Source organism: Halyomorpha halys, unplaced genomic scaffold (genome assembly GCF_000696795.3).
Source record: "Halyomorpha halys isolate HHAL.00 unplaced genomic scaffold, Hhal_1.1 Scaffold474.1, whole genome shotgun sequence".
NCBI lineage: Eukaryota > Metazoa > Arthropoda > Insecta > Hemiptera > Pentatomidae > Halyomorpha > Halyomorpha halys.
The window spans coordinates 1,111,812-1,129,906 of record NW_027108830.1 but is presented as its reverse complement, the minus strand read 5'-3'; the positions used below and the strand labels follow the sequence as shown (position 1 = coordinate 1,129,906).

The 18,095-nt window shown below is 30.2% G+C and overlaps 1 protein-coding gene across 3 annotated transcripts in view; it reads left to right on the top strand.

The window, feature by feature from the left end:
• The window catches only part of LOC106683260 (facilitated trehalose transporter Tret1), a 49,986-nt gene that overhangs the window by 2,911 nt on the left and 28,980 nt on the right, over window positions 1-18,095 (top strand). The window contains exon 1 of one of the 3 annotated variants that reach the window (XM_067047163.1): window positions 1,166-1,185. The exons of 1 other annotated variant lie outside the window; for it this stretch is intronic. In XM_067047163.1, coding sequence (XP_066903264.1) covers window positions 1,181-1,185 — 5 coding nt within the window. In that variant the 5' untranslated portion in view covers window positions 1,166-1,180. Of the gene's footprint in view, window positions 1-1,165; window positions 1,186-12,278; window positions 12,303-18,095 lie in introns of those variants that run through there. One more of the 3 variants, XM_067047164.1, reaches the window with a different exon arrangement.

Sequence of the window (18,095 nt, the reverse complement as noted above, 5' to 3'; positions counted from 1 at the left end):
GAAGGATGTAATTCCTCTTTTCCACAGGATTAAGCATTTATTATTCTACATAGTACTCAACTCTGGGCTAATTTGGTTTAGAATTATAGACAAACAGGATTATGTATTTTCCAACCCCAATCTCGACGAATTTCAATCGATTTGAAGCTGATATTTCCTCTTTAAACCTGTACTCCACATAGAGTCCTTCACATGTAGTAACATGATTCACCTGAGGCAGTCAGATACTTTCTATAAAACCAGGAATTTTAAAGTCTAATAATTGATCGAATGCTGCTTTTGTCTCCTCATTGCCGAAACTATCTATTTTATGAACTTCGTAAGTTCGCTGAATTTAGCGTGAGAGAGTCCATTAGCATTCCAGTAAAGGGTACTGAGGTTGTTTTAGCCATGTAAAGGACCGTTCAAAGACAGGCTTCTGATGAATTGTGCTGTGTTGTCGCAAGTCATCATGCATCTCCTATGTTCGTTTTCAAGTACGAACATGAACATATTGCTGGTCCGCAAAAATAATGACATACTGTAAACTGTAAATAGTGTGTATTTGACCTTATTATGTTATAAAATTTGCCATTGGAAGAAACTTTATAAGTAAAATTATTTTGACTTACAAACATCTGTTAAATGCATTTTTGAATCCACGATCCTCAATTTCACAAAATTTTACAATTGTGTAATTATTCCTACGGAGCAGGGTATGTTGTCATGGTATTAGAAAACCAAAAGTGTTGTCAAGAACATTCTTTCATTTTGAATCTTTGACTGATCGTTGACTGACAACATTGGATATGGAACATCGATATTGGTTTTTATTGTTCCATGTCACACTGCATTTCTTTACATTAGGTAAAGAATTAACCTAAGTCATATTGAATACGACGTACGATATGATAATAATAATGAGTATCAGTGATAAGATTCCCTGAAAAACTAAAAATCAATCGATATAGAGATTAATATTTAATTTTATAATTGTCAAAATTCCGATACGTCTTGACCTTCATTAGACACTTCCAACGCAATAGGTAGTTAATCAAAAACTCTTATCACACTCTCTTATATTTAAGATTTTTTTCTTAGGGCTCAAATGTTTAGAATAGTTGTTTCCAAAGTGGTTCCTCACAAATTTGAATTAGTTGAAAGTGCTTGACCACCCCCCGGAGTCCAGAAAAGGATTATAATGAGGTAAGATAATTTTGATGACTTTTATTACCGTTCAATTTGTTTTACTACGTGACAAGTAAATAGCTAACGAATAGTCGCAGTTTTAATGAATTTTAAGTCCATGCCACCGCCATGAGATTGTTACCACAAGTGCAATTAATATTTTTTAAACTGTAATCAGTGCCAATTTGTGTCTGAGCCCAAAAGAATAGCTACTTTTCCAGCCTTGTAGGTAATTATTTTAGGTAGATTATATTTAGGAATTAGACAGAAATGGAGATGTTTCGAAATGCGTGTTCATTACCTACTGTTACTGTAGGTATATAATTTTTCTAATTAAATATTCGGATATATAAGATATCAATTAAAAATATGAAGTTTAAGCCGATAACTCTAGAACTGTTTCATCTACCTCTAAATCCATTACAAGATGAACTCAAGTAAGAAGGATGATACTTCAACTGACGTAACGAGCTTGAAATCGGTTCCTTGTGGAGAGTTTGATGATAGCATAACCTGGGCAACTGAAGATTGAAAGACAAGTTATACCCACAGGATTCTGCAGTAACTTTATCAACTCAACATAGTACAAAAGGAATACTTAAAGGGGCCTCTACATGTTGGCCAAGCCGAGGGGAACTCGGACATGCACGAGCATGTGGATGGGTGGCTTGTACGAGTTGGCCTAAGCTCGTTGCCGATCCGTCGAGAGTCGGTCACAGATGTTTTATATTTTATCTTATTTATTTATATTTGATTTCCTTTCATTTTCTTTTTTTTTGCAATAAAAATAATATAATCCCAGTGCAATGGCTGAAACCACTTATACGTCTGCCATGCTTGCCTCTCTGAATAACACTGACATGTGGATGGCCCACTCTTTGTTTACCGAGCATTTGTACAAGTCTCTGATTCGTGGCGAGCGGCCAACATGTGGATACGCCTTAAAATAGTTGGCCAAATTTGTGCTTATGAATTATGGTGTTATGTATAGTTAATTGATATTGAAATGGAAAATATTAGGGTTTTATGCCTGTAAACAAGAACAAAGATAAAGTTAATGATCAGATGTACAATATGAGCCATTTTGAAACGCGGTAGTAATTAGAATTGGCCTATATCCTGAACTACTTTCTGAAATACCTACAGTTAGTAAAATGTATCCTTGATTTGTTTTAATACTGGCATGTAACAAAAATTTTTGTTTGTTTTTATTTTGAAAAAAATGTACGTCCAAAGATACCTGCTGCGGTACCTCTATAGACTGTCTCTAAACCAGTGTGATTGTCAGAAAGTAACCACAGCCTACGATACAATCTGTAAAGTACGTGGAATATAAACTAAAATAACTTCTTTTGCCAGAAATACTACCACAACAAACCGGCAATAATTTAAACGCCATTGACCCACCAATAAAGCGAAGATATTTATTCTGTGAAAATTAAAAAAATTATGAACTTTTGGTCTAATCTTTTTTTTCTTACAGAAAAAAATTAAATTAACTATTTCACTAAACTTTTCTCAGATTTGAAGTATTCATAGCCGTAAAAAAGGTTAAAACAAGTATCAGGACAAATCTATCTTTATTAGTATTGACTGCAGGATAAACGTCTTTTCTCAAAATTACCCCTCGTTAATGTGTAACTTTTGATTAAGAAAATTGAGATTATGATTTAAATGTTCACTTTAAATATTAGTACATTTGTTGAGAACAACTTAAATTTAGCTTAATAATACAATTGAAAACAGACTTCAATAATAAGTAGTACGGAGGGGTAAGGAGGAGATTTTAAAAACCATTCTAAAGTAATACCAGTTATTATGTTAAAATGAATTCTGAGTATAATACACATATATAATTGTAATAATGGCATGTATTGATTGCATTATGGGAATCGAATCGACAATACCCGCCAACCTAGAATCTAGAACCCTTTTGGAACTAGACCAACTCAAAATTTGGGCTGTCCGTAGCTCAGTGGTTAAGACACAGTCCTATCAATTTGATGTCTATTGGCGGTCCCGGTTCGAATCCGGCCTGGGGTGTTAACTTTTTCATTGAGTGGTGGTCTCATAAAATGAAGAACTTTCACCCCCAACCATGGTTAAGCAGTAGACTTCACTAGAAGTCATGGCATAAACAAGTAACAGCAAAATTTGGTTATAAAAACGGATACCAATTTTATGAAATGTTAGGCAGGTTTTTTTTTTGTTTTTTTTTTTTTTTTGCCACTAACTGATAGGACCGCCACACCTTCGTTAGTCTAAAAGCTACCAACGTTGTTAATCCATCGTTCTTAGGTTACTCCTAGAAAATTCGATACCATAAGCCCTTCGAGGTACAGAACTATTAGTGCTTTACCTATAGTTATAGAGAGTATATCCTAAAAAAGTTGTAATTGGAGTTTTTTCTGTCTTTCTCTCTCAATCCTTCTTCTTATACCGCAGAGCGGTGCGCGGAGAATGCTTATAGAGCCGGACTAGTACAAGAACCCAAGAGGAGAAAAAAGGCAGTTATCTCACCCCAATTTTTGATTATTTTTATGAAAACTAGGTATAATTAATAGTCAAAATTGATGAGTCTGCCAGGTATAGGCAGGGGAAATAAAAAATGGCGGCTGTTTCAAAGCGATAAAAAAAATAGTTTTTCATTCGGAGCTCTATATCTTAAAAAGTAGGAAAAAAACAAGAAAACCTAAGAGAACGTCACTTAAAGAAGAGTAAATTTTCTAAAATATGAGTCCTAATTGAGTTATTTACGTTAAATAATTTTTACATTTCATAAAAATGTTGTATGTTGGGACATACTGAAAGATCAGTAGTTAGTGAATTTATTTTGAAAAATTTATATCTCAAAAACCATTACACGTACAGATGTCTATTAGCACTCAAATTAAAGCTAGTTTAATGAGCTATAAAGTAGTTTATGATGTTTATCATCGTAGGAGTAATATTTTACATGAAATTTGTTAAAATAAATTGATTTATAATTGTTCGGACAAATTTTCATTTGCAAAATTTATATTCATATGTGAATATCATAAAAACTACTACCCCTAAAAAGATAAGTATCATAAACTACTTTATAGTAAGTTAAATTTCCTTTATTTTGAGTGTTGTCACATATGTGCCTCTTATGGATCTAGAAATATATTTTTTCAAAAATCCAACATTTTATACGAACAACTAGAAATAAACATTTTGTGAGTTTATTTTGTCAAATATCACAAAAACTACTACTCCTACAAAGATAAACATAAATAATTATTTTAGTAAATTTAACTAGCTTTAATTTGAGCGCTGGCAGACATTGGTACGTCCATTGGTTTCTGAAATAAAGTTTTTCATAAATCAAATTTATTGTCTGAGCAACTATAAATCAATTTATTTTAGCAATTATCATGAAAACGACTATTCCTACGAAGGTAAAGGTCATAAACTTCTTTATAGTCCATTAAACTAAATTTAATTTTAGTCCTAATAGACATCTGTATGTCACATAGTTCCTGAGATAAGGATTTCTCAAAATAAATTCACTAACTACTAATCTTGCAGTAGATTTTTAAGAAATTTTGCTTTTTAAAAAGCTATATCTCGAGAACCATTGGACGTAACTAGCTCTTTTAGGGCTTATATTTTAGAAAATTTACTCTTCTATAAATAACGTTCTCATAGATTTTCTATTGTTGTTTGTATTTTTGAAGATATAGAGCTCCGAATGAAAAATTAATGTTTTTTTTAAGGTTTTCAAATAGCCGCCATTTTTTATTCCCCCTACCTATACTTGGCAGACTCATCAATTTTGACTAGTAATTATACATAGTTTTCATTAAAGTAATCAAAAATTGGGGCAGGAATAACTGCCTTTTTTTCTTCCTGGCTCTTGTACTAGACCATAATTCTCGGTTCTGTACCAGATTACTGAGCCTAGTCCAGTCAATACCATTCTTGTCAAATGCTTCTTTGACTCCACTATTCCAAGTTTTCTTCCTTCCTCTTGTCCTTTTTCCGCCGACTCCCGTTTTATATATTATTTTAGTCATTCTTTTTACATGGCCAAACCACCGTAGATGGTGGTGTTAAATATTAAAGTGGAGTTAGTATTAAAAAAAAAAATAAAAAAAAAAAAAAAGATAAATCAACTATTATTCAAAGGAGGACATCTGTTCAAAATGTCCTCCTGTAAACCTTATAATAAAAAGCGAAAATTGAGGTAACAGGGCGCTTTTTCAAAAATTACACACTCAAACACGTAATTTTTATTATTATTAGTTAGTGAATTTATTTTGAAAAATTTATATCTCAAAAACCATTAAACGTACAGATGTCTATTAGCACTCAAATTAAAGCTAGGTTAATGAGCTATAAAGTAGTTTATGATGTTTATCATCGTAGGAGTAATATTTTACATGAAATTTGCTAAAATAAATTGATTTATAGTTGTTCCGACAAATTTTCATTTGGCTAATTTATATTCATATGTGAATATCATAAAAACTACTACCCCTAAGAAGATAAGTATCATAAACTACTTTATAGTAAGTTAAATTTCCTTTATTTTGAGTGTTGTCAGACATATGTGCCTCTTATGGATCTAGAAATAAATTTTTCCAAAAATCCAACATTTTATTCGAACAACTAGAAATTAACATTTTGTGAGTTTACATTGCCAAATATCATAATAACTACTACTCCTACAAAGATAAACACTATTAACTATATCATAGTAAATTTAACTAGCTTTAATTTGAGTGCTGGCAGATATCTGTACGTCCAATAGTTTCTGAAATACAGTTTTTCATAAATCAAACTTATTGTCTGAACAACTATAAATCAATTTATTTTAGCAATTATCATGAAAACTACTATTCCTACGAAGGTAAAGATCATATACCTCTTTATAGTCCATTAAACTAGCTTTAATTTGAGTGCTAATAGACATCTGTGCGTCACATAGTTCCTGAGATAAGGATTTCTCAAAATAAATTCACTAACTACTAATCTTTCAGTAGATTTTTAAAAAAGTTTGCTTTTTAGCTATATCTCGAGAACCATTGGACTTAACTAGCTCTTTTAGGGCTTATATTTAAGAAAATTTACTCTTCTTTAAATAATGTTGTCATAGATTTTTTAGTGTTGTTGGTAGTTTTTAAGATATAGAGCTCCGAATGAAAAATTAATCTTTTTTTAAGGTTTTAGAACAGCGGCCATTTTTTATTCCTCCTACCAATACTTGGCAGACTCATCAATTATAACTAGTAATTATACATAGTTTTCATTAAAGTAATCAAAAATTGGGGCAGGAATAACTGCCTTTTTTTTTCCTGGCTCTTGTACTAGACCATAATTCTCGGTCCTGTACCAGCTTACTGAGCCTAGTCCAGTCAATACCATTCTTGTCAAATGCTTCTTTGACTCCACCATCCCAAGTTTTCTCGACCTTCCTTTTTTCTGCCGACTCTCGTTTTATATATTATTTTAGCCATTCTTTTTACATGGCCAAACCACCGTAGATGGTGTTGTTAAATATTAAAGTGGAGTTAGTATTAAAAAACAAAATAAAAAAGACGATAAAGAAACTATTATACAAAGGAGGACATCTGTTCAAAATGTCCTCCTGTAAACTTCATAATAAAAAGCGAAAATTGAGGTAATAGGGCGCTTTTTCAAAACTTACAGACCCAAACACGTAAATTTTCTTAAATCCATTCACTCGGTCTCTCGTATAAATCGGATTGATCAGGTAGGACTAAGGATGATGGATTATTGATAAAATTTTGAAATCCAATTCTTGAAAATTTGAAGTGGAGGGGGTACTGAAAAAGCGGAGGGAAGGCTATGAGTTCTTTGTTAATATTCTGTGTTTCACTTTATTTTGACAGTCACATGCCAAACAAGCTTTCTGTTTATTACGAATCGAAAGAGACATTACACAAGATCCTTACAAGTTAGTTGTCTTCATGATTTAAGTCAGTCAGGTCAGTCTGGCTTTTAAACCATGACTTTCATTCTGACTGACCGCGTCTGAGTTCTTTGTAGTATTCAATACTGCAAGTTGAGAAAAAATCAATTGCGTAAGACGAAGAAGAATACCAAGAAGTAAAGACTGGTTGAGCCAGTTCAACCGTTTTGGAAAATAAATACTTATGGTCTCAAAATGGTATACGAAAAGTTGTGTATAAGTATATTTACAACTTAAATCACAGTATAATTACAACTTATAATCACTCTCATTATGATTATCTGAATAAGATTGAATCAGTTAGACCGGAATTTTTAGTTTGCGGCAGGTTTGAACCCACTGACCTAGATCGTCTTACGCTGACTGATGATTTTTACTCAGAATTTCCCGTCCTGATTATTTTAGATCGCTTGGTTGAATAAAATTTTAAAAATTCACGTATTCGAAAATGCACAGGAACTAGAATTCTGTCTTTATCTAGTGTTTAAAAACTTACTGAAATACTTCGAATAGTTATCCTAATATTACGTGTTAAATAGTTTCTCTAGATAATAATTTAACATTTCAAATCGTGTATGAAATGTTATGATTAATTGTTAATTATTATTATACTAATTAGGGTAAGTTAATAAGCCATGGTAGAAATTGTGATAACCAGGTGCATTTTCAAACCTAGCAAACTCAAATATTACAAATACTTCTGAGAAAAACATTAAACGAAATTAATTATTTAAACCGATTAAAAAAAAATTGGTCGAACCAATTCAATTGTATTTGAGACACTTTAATTATATGAAAAAAATTTCTATTTACTGAATTATAAAATTAACACGTAACACTAGATCTAGAATAGTTGAATATTGAAGAGACTCACAAACTCACTAAAAATGTCCAAACTATTAAACTATAAGGGCAGACAGGGCTGCTTAGACGCTACCAGGGCCACTAATTAGCCGGAACTGCCCTAAGAAACTAAGATGGTCGGTCCGTTGCTAGGTGACGCCTTAGCAACAATTATCAGCCCCTATCAACTGTCTCTATTACTCATTATTACAAACAAATATAATTACACATTTTTCTTTTCAAATAACTAAATCTAAATAAAAATAAATGTAACTAAATTAAATACTAATAAAACTATATAACTATCTAACTAAAACTATAAAACTAAATACTATTTACAATTATTTACAACGTAATTATATTATGGCGTTAACAATACCGTTCTATATTTAATTGGAAATCTATAATTACTCTCTTTCCAAAACGATTGAATCGGTTCAATTAGAATAAATATGCTCTTATTTTTTTGAATATTTTTTTAAAGTATTTATCTCAACTTACAATTGAGCATAGAAGTACTCAATAAGGAAAATCGATTAAGAACACTGGTTATCACAACATAGAAGAACATCACATATCAGCTGCACACTCGTCTGTATCGGAAGAAATTTTCTCTTGTACATTACTTTATTTGTTTTAAAAGATCAACATCCTATTTTGGCTAATTATAGCATATTTTTCCTAATATCATGAAAAGTACTATTCATTTTAAGATACTTAATGTAAACGATATTAAGAGCCTTTAATTGGCTTCAATTTTGAATACTACTATACTTTCTACTTCTAAGAAGATAATCATTATCAAAATATTTTCTATGTTATTTAACTAACTTCAATTTCAGCACGTCAGATATTTCTTTAGAACACAGAAAACAATCCATAAAATAACAAACGTCTTTTCCAAAAAAATAGAAATAAACATCTTGTACATTTATTTCGTGCATAGAATCTGCTACTCCTACACAAATATTCTTTATTTATTATTGGCGCGACAGACTGTTGAAGTCCAAGGCCTAGCGCGATGTACTTTGGAAATATACATCGCGCGTTTCATGACGTGGTTTTCATACGGTGGGCTCGCCACTCCCACGCCTATTTTTCGTTAGTGCTACCCATTGGCTAAGGGCCTCACAAATGCAAGAGGGAGGTTGTGAGTGAGTATTATATGCTTGAAAAATAGGGTCGGGGACTCGAACTCGCAACCTTTGGGTTGGCAGACAGGCGCGTTACTATGCTGCTACCGTCACCCCCAAATATTCCTTACTAAATATTATCTTGGGTAGTTAACTGACTTCACCTCGATTGCTAATAGACTTCTGTTTGTCTAGTATTACTTTGATTGCTTGATGCTTTATCTTTTATATCTTATTATTCCTGACGAAGTCATACAAAGTGTGGCGCAACGTTAGTTAGCAATAAATAGTTTTTTCTTACTATTTTGAAACCTTTATTGACCACCAACCGGACTATCTTCCTGCAATCTACTTCATACTGTCAACTATCTGCTTCCATATCAAATTTTGAAGTAAATTTATTGCACAATTATTGTTTTATATTCTTTTTATGTTACTAGATTGGCAAGAAGCATTAAAAGGCCTTTGATCTGTTTGATAATTTACGACATCATATTTAGTAAACAAATCTTGTTTATGCTATGAATAAGTATAAAATCAATGTTTGTTTTACTGTTGCCAGGTGTATTAATGGATTAATACCACCTCAGTTGTATTTCTACTGTTGAAGAAAGATTATATTGTACGTTTTTTATATTTTATCGCTTTATGTGTATTAGTTGTTTTTCTAATAATGCCACACGGAACTTTAGACACGGAAATTCAGCAGCAAAGAATAATGGACCTAATAAGAGGTGAGATGACTCAGAGACAAATTGTATTGGGGATAAACCACTCCTTGGCCGTAGTCAAAAACTTTTTAAATTGCGGACTAAACAATTATGAGGAAGAGAAAAGAAATGGAAGACATCCAAATTTTTCCAATCGTATGAAATGGGTGGTTTTGACATATTGCGAAAACAGGAGCGCATCCTCTGGACAGATTCTGAGGCGATTCAATTTAGGATGTGAGGAAGTGGATAGCAGAGTCAAACTTTTTAAAATATTGTTAGGTGATGAGAAAAAAGGCTCATAAAACATCATTTGCAGAAACAACTGAAGTTTGATGAAAGACATATTCATGATAGCAAAAAAATGTCTGGCTTTGTTTTCAATGCTGAAAAAAAATTATCATTAATGGTCCAGATGGTCTTAATAACTACTGGCGTGACCATAGAAAAGAAAGACATTTTATCAAGAAGGTCCCATTCGGGTGGCAGAGTAATGGAATGGGCTGCTTTTAATGGAAAGAGAAAGCCTCCAATTTCATTTATTTCGGGTAAAATAAATGCTGTTGCTTATCAAAATGTTGTAAGAGTTCTTGTTACCGTTTATTATTATTATTATGTTCTTTTTACCGTTTATTACAATGTTGGAAGAAGAAGACATTTTTCAGCAGGACAATCCCCGATCCATAAAGCATGCTCTACAAAAAAGTTGTTTCAGGATTTCGGGATCAATATTTTTGGCCAGCTCCCCAACCCGACTGAAGCTTTGTGGGGAATCACGAATAAAGAAGTCAACGACCTTCAAAAGCCAAAAATCCAAAATATTGGCGAGCTCAAAGAAAGGAAGGCACAAGCTTAAAAAAAACATACCGGAGGGCACTTTAATTAATTTGAGTAAGAAGTGCTCCCAAAAGACTGTTGGTGATCAAAAAACATGGCATAAGTTCTCATTATTGAGATGAATTTACTTATTAAAGCCTTAATGTTCCCAATGTAACCAATTTAGCCCGAACCAGATATCATTCCTTCCATTATAAACTCTCTAACCACTCAAACCCTCTAGTTTCTAATCTTGCATCCTCTTCCATTCCTGACAATCCTCCGAGGCGCCTGAAAAGAAGACCAGCTAATGTAAAATGTCATTAGAGTGCTACCAATGGGTAGTTTCTCTACACGCCTGTAACACTCCAATTTAACTTAGTAACTTAGTAAATCCGATTTACTAAATGTATTATAATGTACAGTTGTAAATAGCCAAAATAAATATTAAAAAAAAAAAACTTATTAAAGAGACTTAAATTTTTAGGTTTATACTTTTTCGCTGATTTGTTTAGCTATTTTGTCCCAATTGATGGTGACCCTAACATTATGATCAAATTGTTTATTAAAATAGTAACTAATCATTTATAAAATAAAAAAGAATATATTTTGTTACTCAGATATAAAATATTAAATTTTTTATAAGATTATATTTTTGTATAGGACTGTACAACCAAGTGACAAAGGGTTTGAATTGGTTTTCCTTCATATTATTTTTATATTTTTCTGTTTTATAACTATTATTTGGATTTATTTCCAGTATAATCTGTCCTATTTCATTAGTTTTATGAATTAACTATGTATTTTAGTTACAATATAACTTATTAATTAACTAAGTTTAATTTAATTTATTATTTATTATGATTTAATTATTAGGAGTTGAATATAAATTCAGTAAGTGAAATATGATTAACAGTAGATGTTCATGCTAAATTAAAAATTTATTTTTTTTACTTATACAAAAGGGCAATAATAAATGGTTTAAAAAATTCATCTCCTAAATAGTTTTTTTATTGTTATAGACTTTTTTTTTACTATTAGCGGTTAAACAACCAATAATTCTTGTCGATCCCCGATCGCCAATCTAGACAGACTGAGCCTGCTCTTTAGATAATGATTACTAACTAACCTACACTGTTGGTAATCCTAAACAAATTTGAAAAGAACATTTCATCTACGTACAATATTAAATTACGCTATGGATTAATCTGAGGTTCATAGATTTTTTTAACCTTAGCTAAGATTTTTTGTTTATGAATCTACAATATGCAACACAGCACAATTAACTTACACTCCATCTGTTCAAACAAACACGAGGGTAAGACGACCTTAGTGACAGATCTGCTCACGCTTTCGTTATTATTATTTTAAATTGCAAATAAGTGACGTACTGCACTATAAATCATTTTTTACATTTATATTGTACCTTGAAAAGTAGATATTCCGAAAATGGGAATGAGTTAAAGCATTATATCCGCCGAATATGGAAAACAGGTTTGTGTTTTTTTTTTTAAGGTTTATACACAGGTAATTTTTTTTTGGTGTTAACGGCAGCACTGAACACAACAGTAGTTGAGCTAACAGTTAACGCGTGATCGGAGTTGTTATTTTTGTTTGTCTTGACCATCATCCTTTTGTGTCTAGTATAGTGATCGTTAGCAATTTTTATTTAAGGTATAGTATTATCATTATATTCATTTGGTGTTCTATCCGTAATCAGCTTTTTCGCTGCTGAAGGTAGGGGAGCTTGATATATAAAATTTCCATAAGTATTTTACGATTTAGACAAAATTACAAGAAATACGATTCCATATCTTTTTATCTGTAGTTAAATCCATGAAACTGGTCAGAAACCTAGTACTGAATTTTAGATTCGATGATTTTGGTACTTGCTTGTCCTTACATCACATATCATTTTTATCAAATTTTACTTAAACTTTTATTAAGTAAAATTAAAATTGCGTAAGCAAGAAAAAACTCATTTTTCGTCAAACCTATATTTTGAAAACCCCACATTTGATTTGAACTAAAGTCTGGTATCAGTAAAAATTGGTTCAGTGTCAATTTCAAGTCACATCCACTACATTCGGCCATGGATAAATAAATGTATTTTTCGTTACACGCATATATTTCTAAACGCTCCCTCTGAAGATTTAATTCTCAAACGATAAATCAGAATTATTAAAAAATAAAGATGATAAAATTAATTTTCAAACTTAATACTATCGTATGTGCTTTATATACTTTTTTATTTAATTTTACATACTACATATTTACCTATTGTATTATTTTATACAGTTGTAAATTACATTAAATAAATGATTAAAAAAAAATTATTTAATTTTAAAAATAGGAACAATCTACGGGAAAATTTTATAATTTGATCGCTACAAAAAATGTCTTTGAACCAGTAAAAATTCTTTTCCACTTAAATTAACCCGTCAGTTCATTAGGTGAATAAAAAAATTTCTTCTTGCTGGAAAGTTGAAAAAAAGATAATAAAATTAAAACTCAATAAAAATTACATAAAATAAACGATTGTGAAAAATTTAGTGTTTTAATTGAGTCTACGACGAAAACCTATATGTGAAATATATTTATAAATTTATACTTGTACATAATTATTTTTGTTTACTAAAGTTAATTCATTCATTTCTGATTTTAATTTTATTTTTCAATTAAGTATTAATTAAAATTGAAATAAAGACATATTTTATTTTCCATTTATCATTGTGCGTTGTTTTCGCAACGACCAATAAATGTTGCCACCTGGTCGGACCAAATTGGATATGCTTTCTAAATAAATAAAAAATATATATATATATATGTTTAGAAATTACCTGTAAGATAATAAATGAAAGTAAGTGTGGCTATTAATTACGGTAGTTAATTTTTAAAAGAGGGAGGGGGGTAACTTTGTTGTTTTAGTTGATATAACTTGACAAGTCCGCAAAATATTTGTGTATAGGTTGAATAAGTATTTTATATATAAGTACAATTCGAAATCAGGGAGTGGGATGTCTCAGTGGGCAAAGCGTTTTGCTACTAACTATAAGGATCCAGGTTATAATTATATATTTTGTTACTGTGCTTATAATTTATTTATTTATTTACTGTAGCTCTGAGCTTGGGTTCAGGAGCCCTTCTAGGGCAAACCCAGCCTAATAAAGAGAGTGCATTTAATAGAATAAAATTCAAGCGGTTGTGTGTGAACACGAACAAATCGCCTCCTTACAGAACCGTTGTTCAACGAACAATAATCTCTTATAAAGTACTTAACCCAGAACCCTCTGTGGGTTATAGTGGTACAGATCTCCATTTTCATACATCACGAATTAATGTCAATGTTTTGTTATTGGACGAGTTCTGCATAGTTAAGAAGTTCTATCAGTACACCTTAGTGAATGTCTCCTCAGAATGAGAACACCATTTCAGTTAGTAATGAATTCAAACCAAAAAAAAATCTTATTCATCAAGCCGTCATTTATTATTCTAGCTGCTTCAATAGACCCAAAGTGCATTTTTCATGCAAAATGTTATGATAATGAACAATTTATTACCACTTTGGATACTAAGTTCGTAAAAAAATTGTTTTCTGCATCTTCCATAATATTGATCCAATGATTTGGTAGTGGAAGCCTAGTCCAGACTATTGCAATCAGAACAAAACCTTGCCGATATTAAAGACACTTATTTGTCTATTGATGTTTGGAGTTTATTCAATGTCGTTAATGCAGAAAATTGAAGAATGCGTAATGGAGTGTATAATGTAAACTTCTGGGAAGTCGAATTTAGCGAAAAAATGTCTTATCGTCCCAAGTACGTACGTACCAACCTAAAGTACTTAATTTCAGCTTATATAAATTTTTGTTTTTAGGCTAATCTGTTCACATACACACCATTTTGAGAGACAAAGTTATTAGGAGTTACAAGTCACTAAAAAAGTATTATAATTTTCGTTGAAAATTAGGATTAAAAATTTTTCACGATTGTAATTATTTCCCTTGCTATGGATTTCATGAGTAGGAAAGTGATAATAAAACATGTAATCATCTACATGCTGTGTTTATTTTATTTATTTATTTTTTTTTTTGGTAAAAGGGGGAAGTGTTGAGGCACACCTCATTGTTTTTTCGGTTTCAATGAAAATAGAAAACTTGCCTTTTATGTGCATTTGTATTGAAGATATTGAGGGCACCCAAAGAATGGTAAAAAACATCGTTTCGTGTGTGCGAGGATGCTGTTAATAAGCATTAGCCGTGTGTGCAGGAGGAAGTCTGCGATCAGGGAATGGTTAGCTCTTAGTGCATGTAGTGCAAACTGGATCTGCTAATCTAGAATTTTCTAGAACACAGAACCAGACAGTGGGATATAATATAAGTACTATTATTAAATAGTTATCTAAACATCGAATTTAATATTAATCTTCATTCATCAATAGATGAAAATTATTATTTATTTTTACATGAATACTTTAAAACAGTTACGAATAGTAATAATAATAAATAATAAATTATGAACAACTTTATTATACTTTTTTTTGTTGGATTTATCTTTAAATTATTAATTATCAATCAGAATGATTAAAGAAAATATTCTTAGGACCTCATTAAACACACCTAGTAAAATATAAACTTTACTTATAAGATTTTTGTTTTATTAATTTCATTTACACACAATTCGTTTTTATGTCTATAGATAAAGTCTGAAGTATATAAAATATAAATATATTTGATATTTCGGCCTTTTTAACTTAAAAAAGTGTAGAAAAATCTCACTTCCAAAGAGTTGTTATTACAAAATCAAAGTAGTTAATGAGGATGACTGAAGTGAAGAAGTGAGGAAAAAAAGTTTGAAAGATGGCCAAAGTAAAAAAAGCTGAATCGTCAACAAAATATCTAAAATAGATTTATTTATAATCATATATATTGATAATTGAATTTCTAGCAAATAAAATTAATTTTAAAAAATATTTTACTTATAAGTATAGTTTTATTTTTTACGATGTGGGCTTAATGAGGTCCCAAGAATATTCCTCTCTCATTCTTATTGAAAACTTAATTAATTAATAATTAACATAAACAAATTTATATAATTTATATATCAACATAAATAAACTTAAATAATTTAAAGATGAGCCCCACTAAAAAAAAAAGATACAAGAATAATAAAGTTGTTCATAATTAATTATTTATTATACTAACTGTAACTCTTTTACATGTAAATGTAGAAATAAACATCAATTTCATCTAATAATGAATGAAATGTAATATTAAATTTAATGTATGGAATTACTCGTGTGTTATAATCCCTCTGTCCGATTCTGATAGTAGCAGAATTCATTTTATTACAGTTATAATAAACATTTAAGAATAAATAAACAAATAACCTAGTCGCACAAAATGGTTGGTGTGTCTGTATTTGTGTGAACAGTCTAGGCTCAAAAATCAAAAGTCGTATGAAATTTAAATTACTTATTTAGAGTATGTGTTTGGCTAGGATGTTAGAACATCTTCGTTGACATAGACCAACCGAGGTGTTACTTTGTGTAATAGATTTTACATATTTTTAGAATTATCTTAAAAACGGCTCTAAAGATTTTGATTTAACTAGGCAAATCAATGTAAAATTACAGTATTTTCAACATAAGCTAGGTATACAGTATTTTATGTAGGTATGCAGTATACAGTATTATCAACATAAATTACAGTACTTTCAACATAAGCTAGGTATACAGTATTTTATGTAGGTATGCAGTATACAGTATTATCAACAAAAATTACAGTATTTTCAACATAAGCTAGGTATACAGTATTTTATGTAGGTATGCAGTATACAGTATTATCAACAGAAATTATAGTATTTTCAACATAATCTTATACTCATTGAAATAGTCTAACGGGACTTAAATACTGATTTTCCAAAAACTCTTCCTCTGGATTATCTTTTATTTTATTTATTTGAAATAATTGACACTCTCATATTTTCAATAGTAATGAAAAATGGCTAAATGTAAACTATAAAAAAATTATAATATTAACTTGAGGAAATGAGAGGAAAATATTTTTTGCAGGTTGAAACCACATTTTTGGAAATAAAAGTCATATTAAACGTGTTGTACACCGTCGAAAAGCAAAATATTTTAGAAAAAATAATTTGTAACGTATAAAGTATTTGAAGGAAATGAGATATGACGAAAAACTTAATTGGCAGGTTTTTCCTTAACGTATAAATGAGGCTTTCAGTTTACAGTATAGCGAAGAATGATTTTATAATCATTCTTAATTTTTTTAATATTGATTCTATAATAATTTAGCATTAAATAAATGGTTAAGAAAAGAATTTAAATTTTATTACACTGTCATGTTCTTTTATTTCTGCCATCCATTTTGAAAAAGAAAAAAATATTAAAACTTTGTATCTAGAAATAATATTAAAAGTACTTTCCTCAAAACTGTTGAAATTAGAGTTCGTTAATCTGTCAACTTGAAAGCAAATTTGGAGAATCAGTACGGGAAAGTATTGTCAGTTTTAATTATATAGAAATATCTGTTCTATATAAGCAAGGATTAATTTTAAAATTAGGGTGATAAGTGAAAGTGTATGATGCGCACACCGCACTAGATTTTATTTTGCAGAACATGAGATCTAATTCATAAATTCTCAATTACGTCATTAGCCATAGCGATGATGTAATTGCTATAAACAGGCAAGAGCCATGACTTATTTATGATATTGTATAAAAACGTTTGAATTACATAGAAAGAGAACACTAGTTATATATAAAAGGTTGTAAAAGTTAATGTGGAATAAAACATTGTAAATAACATTAATACACAATGAATTATACATATATGATATTTGTTATTTACTGTGTAATTTTCTTTAATTAACCGTTGTTTTCTAGTTGAAAATATCATTGCTCGGAATAATACCCTTAAAATTTTCACTGCCATCCAACCAGGCTATCTAAGTTATTGAGTTTTGAGGACTTGAAGGCTGTCAAATTACTGATACAAGAACAGTCAATCAACAGATAAATTGATTTTAATCCATCAGCTTTATTAATCTGTCACGTTACCTAGACTTACCAAAAAGTTAAATTTTTCGGAGAAGTAATAAAATGAAGAAGTTTAACGAAACGTTTTAAAAGGGTTTTGGTTGCACGAAATTTATTTATTTTTTTCAATACTTCAGAGCTAGTGTATCTGGAAATTAATCTTTTAATTCGAAATCATGAATTATTATCTTCACATATATTATTATCAGGAATGCTTTATTTTTTACTAAATCTAAATAATAATCGGTTTAATTTATTCATATTTACAGAAAGGTTATCTTCGTTCATTTTATATTAATTTACTCTCTTTTCCTTTATATTATATTAATTTATAATACCAAGTTTAAATTTATATATATATTTTTTATTTATTTATTTAATGTAATTTACAACTGTACAAAATAATA